An 11,322-nucleotide genomic window follows, 5' to 3' on the forward strand; every position below is an offset into this window, starting at 1 on the left:
ACTAATGAGGAGTTCCAAATAGAAGATTGCATGACCTTTTCTTTAGCCTGGTATTAATACATTGTGTAAGTAATTTCATTTTTTCTAATGTACTAATGCTGTCATGTAGTTATGAACTGTGTTTTTTGAATATACTTGTAAACATGTAAACATATATGATGGTTAATGTGAAATAGACGTGACTTAAAATGAAATGGTTGTCATTTTAGCTTCTACATACATCCGGAACAAACCGGACTAAACTGGACAACTTACTGATCGTGCCACTGCTTAACAAATGAAATATCTAAGATATATCGCACAATGTTGCTTGTAAATATAATACTGTCATATGACTGTTATAGTTCATTACTGTATTGTATATCTCAACGAACACACTTCGTTCCTTATGTCGATTTTTGGGAGGAGTGAACGGAGCACTGATACTTCTGAACGGGTTGGTTTATTATTGGACAAGAATGCAGGGGCTAAGAAAAATGGATTTGGGTAAGTTTGTTATATGAATAACACAGAGGTCAATAACATTTTATATTATATATTTTTGTTATTATTCAAATTACATGCATTCGACTTATTTGACCTCAGTTGTAGGTCGTGTGTCGAAGAATAAAATAATGAAGTATTGTCATGAAACGTGGTGCCAAACACATCATTTTATGTGAATTAGTATGGAAAGAGCGCTAGGATAAAATGTTTCCATACCGGTGTGAGCCCGCTGTCGCTGTAACGCCGCATAACAGCATCGCCGCATAAACGAAATCGACCACGTTTATGCGGTGATTTTCAACGCATAAACAAGACTTTCTCATGTGACAAAATGACACACTTTCACCGCATAAAAAACAATTAAAACACATACTAGTACTGTAACAATAGTTGTCGATAAAGTTTCATCTAGATCGGACTTAGTTTTTTGTGTCCACTTAACAACACTTTGAACTAGACTTTTAGAGACGTAAATTCTAACAAAGATTTAGTAATATCGGTTTAATTAAATGTTATCAAATCAATTGATATTTCAACGAAAACGTTTCAAATGACGTTTGGCCCGACTAATATTATTTTTTTCAGACTTCACTTGTTCCAATAAGTCATTAGTTATGTGATTTGTAACCACTGCACCCGACCCGGGGAATATCGGGGCCTTTGAAGCAATCTCTGGTAAAGCCCCCGCTATCCCCCACACTCACACCGTGGCGCAGTGGTTACCATTACGTAGAATAAGCAAAGTTGTGAAAAACGTCAATGGTTGCTAAAGGACAATATGTGCCACAAAATAAAAATAAAACATATTGTTACTGACTAGGTGAAGGACCATAACACTGTCTTTAATATATGTATAAAGGAAAACTCGTATGCACAACTTTACATGGCAGTGAACATTTGTGTAAAGTTTGGTGACTCTATTTGTGGTAGGTAAGAAGCTATGTGGGCACTAAAATTATTCTGAAAAGAATATCTTAATTTTGACTGAATCAAGGGCCATAATTATATCATTACTGATACAACAGAAATAAAATTTATTAAAGCAGGTACACAGCTTCATACACCAATGAATAAATGTAAGTGACTTGAGATTCCAATGTCAAAAGAATTCGGGACGGACGTACAGACATATAATCATCATAATCATCAACGTCATCACCATCGTTTTCGTTGAAATATTAGAACTCTTTTTTTCTAGCTTTATAATAAATGGTTAAGATAATCCTTTTTATGTGGCAAAAGGCACAGTTGCGCCCCATATAAGCAATTTCTGCTTTATGCGTTGAGCGTCGCCACAGAAACGTGATCGTCCTGTTTATGCTTTGAAAATCACCACATAAACGGAAAAAAAAACACGTTTATGCGGCGATGCTGTTATCAGTGTGTGTATACCACGTGATAAATTGCGTCATAAATTCTACGTCGGAAGGCAATATTTTGATTTGAAAAATGATTTTTTAGAAACATGGTTTGTCGAAGTGTTTGATGAAACAAATTACTTTATCAATTTTCGGTAATATACCAAATGCGATGCTGTTTAAGCGGCATAGACTGCCCTTTGTTTAAAAGACAAAAGAAAAGTTGTCTTTGATTAAAGTCTTCACTTTAAGCAAAATGTAATTTATCACGTGGTATACACACCCTGGTTATGCGGCGTTACATGCCGCAACGATAATTCCTTCTTTGCAACATGTAGAAGCAGTTATGTGTGCACATTGATTCTAAACTTCCAGAACTGATTTAATATTTAACACGGTGATGGCCGCAGACCTGGCCCAACGTTTAGTAAACTGTTTACATGCAAATATGATTAAACTATATACATGTGTCTACAGCAAACAGTCTAAACACATACTGAAAGCCTTTTGCTAGACATTTTTTGGTGATTTGCCATTTGCGTCCCAATGTCTGGGGGAACGATTAGTGTGTCATGTATGTCTCGCTTTTATAAGAGTCCATCGTACAGACTACAGTCAAAATACACAATAAAATGACGCCTATTGCAAGACAGTTAACGTTGATTTGCCGCTTTCATGTCCCAAATGTTTGAGTACGGTTAGTATGTCGCGTACATGGACAAAAGCCTCAATACTGTAAACTTTTCTATATAACAGAGAAAAGTCCAAACACACACCAAAGGAAGCGCCTTTTGGAAGAAAGGCTGCGGTGATGGCCGCATGCCTGGCCCAGCAGTTTGTGTGTATCGGTATGGGGTACGGGTACAGTGTCATGTACGCCGAACTTGTGATCGCTCTCGACGTTTCCCGCTCAGTGGCTTCTCTTACCGCGGCCTTCTACTTCGCCACCGTGAACATTGGAGGTAGGATGCAAACAGCACTTAAACTGATTATTTTATCATTTTAACACCATTGTTGTTCATAGTGGACACGGACTTATTTTATTAGCAATTTCCATTATGACAGTGCCAATACAAAAATATCATACAACATGGTATTAAATGAAAATATAAATTGAGTGAAAATAATTTGAACTAAATATGAAATCATTTTTACATCCTTTAATCCTAAAAGGCCTGTCACAACTGTCGCTCGCCGGAGCTATTCCAGAGCATTGGCGATTTTCGGGAATCGGTTCTATAACGTATCACTCCGTTAAGAACTGTAGTACTTCGTCAGGACATCGTTAGCATCATCGGCGAAAAATTGGCTTTGGCCGGAGACGGTATTTTGAGCAAGCTTAAAAATGTCGGCCGTTGCGATGTCGAAACGAGACTACAACAGCAGTACTCCGGTATGGCTTCGTTAATGTCGGTAGAGGAGCGGTAGCGCTCTGTCATTGATCGGCGGTATTAGCGTTCTTAGCGATGGGTTGCCAAACTACTACCGTAGTATTACCGTGCATCGATAATACAACGGAAGCGCAACGGGTTCACTTCGCTTCTCACCGTCGTTAATTGTGTGCTCCGGTCTAGTCCTGGTGAGGTACATCGGTAGTGTGTGACATGCCTTAGGGGAGGAAAATATGAACCTTAACTAAACGTGGCATATATGTTAACATACAAATTAAGTGAAGCTAAGCATTTCCTTTATTTATATAAGGTGGTAAATAAGTAGCGATACTATTCAATATTTGATCAATATCACAATTCAACTATTTGTCACATTGTTCTTGTTTTGCCAGTGCATGCCAAACCTGGGTATATATTGCGTATACAGGTCCCCACTGACATATTTTACACTTAAAGTGACATTCTTATTCAAAAACGATACATACACAAGTATAACAAACATAAATTTTGAGTGATAAACCTTCAACTACTTACTAAATAATGCATTTATGGAAAATATTTATTACTGATAACAAGATAGTAACTGTGTATTTAATAGCTGAAAGCGCAAACATATCAAATGATTGGAGAATGCTAAAAGATTTACTGTGGTCTACTATTAGTCTCATAAGGTAGAAATACAGTGTTTTCTGCACCTTTCTTTCAAATTAAACTATGTATCCTTCATAAGAAACATTGTTTTCGATATTTATTCATCGTTTTGGGAATATTAAAACAAAAGTTTTAATTATGGCAAATCTTACGTGGTAATAAGAGTGCATCTTTAAATTTTTCATTGAAATGTCTTGTGATCTATCCATTTTTTTCCAGTCTTTTTTTCTGCCGTGTTATTCATCTTTGGTGTTTGTTACATGAACAAGATACATTTATTTCCAATATCGGGTCATGTAATATTACATGTTAAACACAGTTTACATAATGCAGAACATAAATTGAAACAATTAGGTAACGTATTTAGTAAATGTAAATAAGGCTTCATTTGATTTTTTAACATAAATAACATAAGCTCATTTAGAAAATTAATAAACATGTTTCCCATTTCCTTTTTATGCCTGACTAAATTGTGTTTTCAATTGTTGTGATAAGTGACATTAATGAAATACCATTAAATTAATTACTACTTAAACATCAACACTGGATATTTAAGTCTGATTATAACTTATTGTGAACATTATCGGTTTCTAGGGCTTTTCTTTACCGGTTTAATCAGGAAGTTTGGGCCAGGAAGAAGCATTGTCGTAGGATCATTCATCGGAAGTGTTGGACTCTTTGCCAGCGGATTTTCACCAAATATCACCGGAATTATCCTATTGTCGGGGGTATTGACTGGTAATGCAGCACTAGTCGTCCATGTTTCTGAAAAACAATAATTGGAAATTTGTTTTAAAGTGACACTCTTATTCAAAATCAATATACATACAGATGTATAACAAACATTAATTTTGACTGATAAACCTTTAGCTACTTACTAATGATTGGTGAATGCTAAAAGATTTACTGTGTTCTATGATAGTCTCATAAGATAGAAACACCATGTTTTATGCTCATTTCTTTCAAATTTAACTCGGTATCCTTCATAAGAACCATTGTTTTCAACATTTATTCATCCTTTTTGGAATATTAAAACAATATTGTTAATTGTGGTAAATCTTATTTGGGAGTAAGAGTGCATCTTTAAATTGTGTAAAGTATTTGTAAATGTTTAACGCTTAAGGCAGCTGTAATTGACCCCATAATTCGGCAACTATTATATCTATATTTAAAGCTGGGTTCTTTGGCGGTGTTCTATTTTTTTTATTAATTTAATTATAAGGAAGGGCATTTTCAATCAAACTAGGACTGCCGTAATAATGATAGTTTTGAATTTATCAGATACACAAATATGTGAGTTTTGGATTCCTGGTGACACGATATGGTTTTATTGAAAGTTTGTTCTGCAGGCAAAGAAAATGTAAAAATTAGACCGAAAAAAATAAAGTAACCAACACTAGCGGATCCAGGGGAGGGGATGCACGCCCGCCCCTGAAATCTTCAAAGTTTCAATATAAGAGAAAAAAGTCATTAAATATTAATTACGTCCAAAATGCACCATCGGACTAGAAATTGTTATGCCTCCAAGTTAAGCCCTCTAACGCCAAGTATTGTACCCGTCTCTGAGCAAGGTGAAAGTTTCGGCTTTGAAAATAATGCATAAACACATTATGTCGGGCAATGCAGCTTTCAAAGTACTAATTAATTGTGAGTCTTAATTACTTAATGTTTCAGATTGAAGTACATATGCTTGTTGATTGTAAACAATGTTTCTTGACGTTGTAATGGGTAAACTTTCACTGTTTACAGGCTTCGGGATGAGTGTCTGTTATCTGGCCGGCTTTATTGCAGTGAGTTGGATGTTCCACAAAAATGCTGGACTGGCTTTGGCCTCTCTTACGATTGGGTCAAGGTATAAATATAGGACAGTTGTTGAATTCCGGTGTAAGATAGAAACCAAGATCCATAAATAATCACACCGTTGTGACTTCATTTTTGTGACGTCATTTTCAATATAGCATAGTGGAAACTACTTTACGTACTTTAAATTAGCAATACGGGAACCAAATTGATTTTTTTCTTAACTTTAAATAAACAATATTTACTTTACTTTAAATAAGCAATACGGGAACCAAATTGATATTTACTTAACTTTAAATAAACAATATTTACTTTACTTTAAATAAGCAATACGGGAACCAAATTGATATTTACTTAACTTTAAATAAACAATATTTACTTTACTTTAAATAAGCAATACGGGAACCAAATTGATATTTACTTTACTTTAAATAAGCAATACGGGAACCAAATTGATATTTACTTTACTTTAAATAAGCAATACGGGAACCAAATTGATATTTAATTTACTTTAAATAAACAATATTTACTTTACTTTAAATAAGCAATACGGGAACCAAATTGATATTTACTTTACTTTAAATAAGCATTACGGGAACCAAATTGATATTTACTTTACTTTAAATAAGCCATACAGGAACACAATTGATATTAGTGAAAATATCAGCAGTGTAAATAACATGATATTTCAACGAAACACATAAAATAGTCATAAAAGAAATACGTTTCGTGATCGTTTATAGGTAGTCAACTGCACAACAAACACATTTTATTCAACTAGTGTGTATATCTTTAAACGTATGTTCACTCGTGCTTTGTTTATGAAACGTTTGTGTATATCGAACTTTGTTAGCACGTAGCGCGTTTATTGCATACACACACATTATATAACGTGTAATTTGACCATGAGCTTCGACCTCTTCAGTGTAGGACAGTTTGCTGCTCCTCTGCTTTATGAATCAACCATAGCGGAATACACGTGGAGGGGGTCATTCATTGTGTTGTCCGCGCTCCCCCTCCAGTGCCTCATTGCTGGTGTGTTGATACATTGCTCAAGGGACTACTTTGTTACTGGGGCGGAAGCACAACCGGAGGACTACCATGACGGTGCAAGTTCACCAAAGCAACGCTCTGTGTACTTAAGCCTCATTTTTGATCGGTTGATGATAATCATTTTGATAAATTTCTTCACGTTGTCGTTAACAGGTAAGTGTGTGGTTCTGCATTTATAAGACCGTGATGAGAATTTGAATTGCGTTTATAACTTAATGTGCAAGGTGACTTTGAAGAACGCGTTGACATTCTCTTCTTTTAATCGGATGAATTTAATGATTTAATATATGAATTTGTAATTGCAATTGTATCATATGTTGTTTGTATCATCTGTTGTCTATTCTCTTAAAAACAATGCCTATGTTACAAGTTAATGAGATTTTGTTTGCACAGAGTCTCAAACATGAGAAGATATGTGTAAGATGAACATTATTTCAGGTAATGTCGAGGCATGGTTTATCGTCGACATGCTGGTGTCACGTGGTATGACAAGACAGGCGGGTTCTGTGGCCGCCTCTGCAATTGGTCTTGCCAATGTTGTGGGCAGACTGGTAGCGACCATCACCAGATATAAACTGCCGTAGGTGTTTGGGAATTTGGGAAGTACCGACCCGAAAGCCTAGCGAATGAGTGTCCGCTACGGTTCAATCCCCGATCGCGTCATAGCGAAAGATGTTGACAATGGTACCAGTATATCCCTTTCTTAGGGGGTAGTACTGTTTACTCGTTAATACCTGTCTGTATCAGTTTTTATTTACACCAGGCACGTTTAAAAACAACATGGTTTATTCGAAAAGAGCTCAGGTATTGAATACCCGGATCTCAATGTAATTCGCCATGTTTCTTAATCTCTATATTTTAAAATCTCTCTCTGGATGTAACTGGGAATCGCAGTCACTTCTAGCTTTAAATACAGTTGTAATGGCACACGATGTGGAGAAGCCGCAAGTAACTAATGGGCGCATGCAGCCCTTTTAAACACGAGCACAATTATTAAAACAATAACATGAACTTGAGGCACCATTGCAGAAGGCTTGAAGCAACAATATGAGTGAACCAAATTTAGGCGACTGACTGCCCAAACCGAGGCTTGGCCATCTCTCTGTGCTGTGTAACGTTTAGTTGTCATTCATTGTTGTAACACAACCACGATTTCGGTTCTAAACTATTCTTCACAGCAAATTGTATTATTAACATCGAACGGAGAAGAGATAGGGTTAGGGTCATAATGCAAACAATGCAGGCTTAAAAGGGTTACAGTAGGGTATTTATTAAAAACGGTTGCCGATGAACATTAATTCTGCCACGAAATTTAAAGACACACTTTATTCAAAACATTAAGCCGTAATCTATGTCCGAATTATTTCAAAGGGGGAGAACTCTATGAAAACAAAGAAAACAAAATAAAAGTATTGAAAGCACTTTTCAGTACATCATTTACAGTCAATGCCGCATGAGATTTACCTGAAAGCGAGAGCAAAGAAGCGCAAACACTTATTATTTTGACATCAGTCATCATAATATGGTTAATTCAAAAGGTTCAGCTAAATATTGAAGACTTTGTTTCAAAGGAATAGTGTTAAGGCAAGGAAATAGAAAAATAAAACATAGATTTTGAACACAGAGTAATAACATAAAATCCCATTTTGTAGCGAAAATATATCACGTCTGAACACAACAAAATTACTTGAAAACTTATCTTAGTCTGCATCTCTTTCAGAAATATCCCGACCGTCTATCACTGGATCTACTTATGCCCCTTGACAGCTGTTACACATTTCCTCATAATAATTTTGCCCCAGTACTCGACCATACTGGCATTATGTGTCTTGTACGGGATAGTATTTGGCATCACAGTTGCCCAAGCCCCAGCGATCATGTTTGAAGCTACAGGTCTCAGTAGGTATCCGCAGGGTATGGCTCTGATGAATGTTGTTTACGGCGTTGGGGACGCAATCAGCGCCGTTGTTGGTGGTGAGTATTGTATGGATAATGTTAGTAACATTAGGAACTCCTCGGCCATTTTCAATTGAAAACAACCTCGGATGTATAGCGCTTCATCAGTAGAAGTAGTTCGGAATTTTTTTAATAATATTAATAATAAAATGTAGTTTTTTAACGTGTATTTGTATATCTAAGTTTAAATTGATTGACAGTGAAGTGGAATACTTGCAAACCTAATTTAGATTCCCAAGGGTTAAGTCATTAAGTTTAACTGCTAAAGTGAAATAACTACGCGATCTACATGTATTTGCAGCGTAATTAAAGTTACAATTTCTGACATTGTAAACCGTCAATTATACAAACAAGGTTGTTTTCGATAGAAATTGGCCGAAGAGTGCCGAATGTTTTAGTAACTGACTAAGATTGCAACCTCATTGGCTGAAACATTGTCAACGCATAATCTGACAAAGGGATTTTGTATCGGATGAGTGACTGTGGGTGGACCTTTTAAACAACCGCGAACGTTGAAATTCTGAAATTTCGCGGCATTTTGGGTAAAAAATTACTCCTTTGACGAATATCCCATCAACCGATGGGGGTAAAACTCCCCTTTTGGCTTCAAAATTCTGTTTAAGTCACACTTGGGGATGTGACGGGGTCAAGCCATAATACAGCCATTATAGGGCGCGGGCAGACCTATATAAACTCAACAACAACAACAACAACAACGAAATTCTGATTCTATTGATCGCCTTTGTCACTGGCAGCGAATGTAGGGCGTATTCTATTAATAGAAAAATGATCGCCTATTTCATTAGCTTTAAATGTAGGTTGTATTCTAATAATAGTTAAAACAAAGAATGAATTCATACACAATGTATGGACACTTAATGATTTTATAATGTTTTGAAAACGAAGGTATATCTTCGAACGAAGTATACATATGACATGAAAAACAAATTTGCATTACGGCGTTTAACATTACTGAGTTTTCATTAACAAAAAAGAAACGTGTTGATGCATATTATTTATTACACGAAGGACTTCTAGACGCACCTATTTCTGACATTAGATAAAATGATTTGCATAAATTTGCTAGCCGGTCACCTGTATATAATTAAATGCAAACATTCTAGGTCAAGCTATTTAAGGCCGTCAGTAAGCATTTGATATACGTTCATATGCAATTTGAGAATTTAAACCATTGGCAGGTTATTATTTGATAAAATATGCACACCTGAAACACACTTGGTAGAGTTCCACATAGTACCACACTTGGATGAGGCCTGCATGGGAGTGATTAGAGTTTTAAATAAATTGATTATGCAGCTCAAGATGAGCAGTGGTTTATAGCAAATGTTGATGCAAACGAAACACGATAAATGACCACAATCATTTAATATGAAAACGTATGGAGTGCGCTAAACGGATATGGATTATCACATTCATATAAATATTTGATATCTATGTGCGTAATATGATGTAAACAATAACATACACAGAGCAGCTTGAACCATATAATTATCCTTTTCAAATGTATTTCAGGGTATATTAAGGATGCAACCGGTACCTACAACATTGCGTTTTACATAGCAGGCGCTGTTTGCATTTACAATGGAGTCACTAGCGTGCTTGCGTCATATTACGTGAGGGAAAGAAACAAGATGCCACGTCACGATGCTGGGCTGACCGTTAAAAGGGAAACCAGGCAACGGCTTATATCTTCCACGAGAATCCATCCGTAGAAAGAACAAAAATGCCGTGTGTTTACTTACAGCTTTCACATTGAAAGGTGCTAAAATATTTTCAGTTGAAAACTTATTTATGAATATTAGGGAACGGTTGGACACGACTTGAATTGTGCTTTTAAAAAGTATAACATTGTTGTGGCGTTTGTATGGATGCGTTTTTATGTACGCGATATGTTTATTCGATCATCTCGTTAACTTTTACATACATTCATCCATACATTTATGAGGGATAAAAATTTTATTGATTTAAAGGGACGGGTCAAGGAATTGACGTTAGAGGGGCGTGACTTCGGGGCGTAACCTTTTGACATGCACCCCGGATTGGGGTTTGGAGTTACTCCTCAAACATTTTTTAGCCATTTGTAATCAGAAATGGTGCGTGTATTATTACTTTTCTACCACCAATATTGAAATAAAAAGTCAAATTGGACGTTTGTAAATCCGCTAGTGATTTATATATACATGTTAACGCCGTACGTGTTTTAGTTTTTTTTGCTTTATTGGTTGATGTTTAGCTATTGATGTATATACAGTTAATTTTTGTAATAATATTGGTAATACTGTGATGTATATGCGTTCACCTGTAAATACTGAATATAAAATTTGTCCACATGGACCATGGCCTTCTGAATGTTATGCAAATAAAACTTGGAAACTTTGACCTCTGGAACATGTTTGCAATCGTCAGGATGTTACATTGCATTCATAAGCCGTTGGTGAATGCAAACTACTTTGAAAATAGTAAGGCAAGGTTTGTTTGTACGATTATACGTTTAATATATAAATATTATAATATTTAAAATAAAGATTGTTTAAAAAGGTTAAACAAAATCGTGCTGGCAAGTCGTTTGGCTTGCAGACTTGACATACACTAGTAGTCATATTTAC

At 35.7% G+C, this 11,322-nt stretch overlaps 1 protein-coding gene across 1 annotated transcript; it reads left to right on the top strand.

Annotated features, from left to right (window-relative positions):
* The first annotated feature begins 352 nt into the window (after positions 1 to 352).
* On the top strand, positions 353 to 10,997 carry LOC128206640 (monocarboxylate transporter 13-like). The gene is made up of 8 exons (XM_052909227.1): positions 353 to 486; positions 2,601 to 2,806; positions 4,481 to 4,624; positions 5,636 to 5,738; positions 6,612 to 6,892; positions 7,178 to 7,319; positions 8,460 to 8,713; positions 10,229 to 10,997. The coding sequence occupies exons 1-8, from the start codon at positions 389 to 391 to the stop codon at positions 10,426 to 10,428; spliced, it is 1,428 nt and encodes a 475-aa protein (XP_052765187.1). The 5' UTR covers positions 353 to 388; the 3' UTR covers positions 10,429 to 10,997.
* Positions 10,998 to 11,322: the final 325 nt, after the last annotated feature.

The sequence above is a fragment of the Mya arenaria genome, chromosome 10 (genome assembly GCF_026914265.1).
Source record: "Mya arenaria isolate MELC-2E11 chromosome 10, ASM2691426v1".
Classification (NCBI taxonomy): Eukaryota; Metazoa; Mollusca; class Bivalvia; order Myida; family Myidae; genus Mya; species Mya arenaria.

Coding starts and splice junctions, on each gene's coding strand:
- LOC128206640 (XM_052909227.1), top strand. CDS start 389: ATGTCGATTTTTGGGAGGAGTGAACGGAGCACTGATACTTCTGAACGG. Junction 4,625..5,635: donor ATTGTCGGGGGTATTGACTG/GTAATGCAGCAC, acceptor CACTGTTTACAG/GCTTCGGGATGAGTGTCTGT. Junction 8,714..10,228: donor AATCAGCGCCGTTGTTGGTG/GTGAGTATTGTA, acceptor AATGTATTTCAG/GGTATATTAAGGATGCAACC.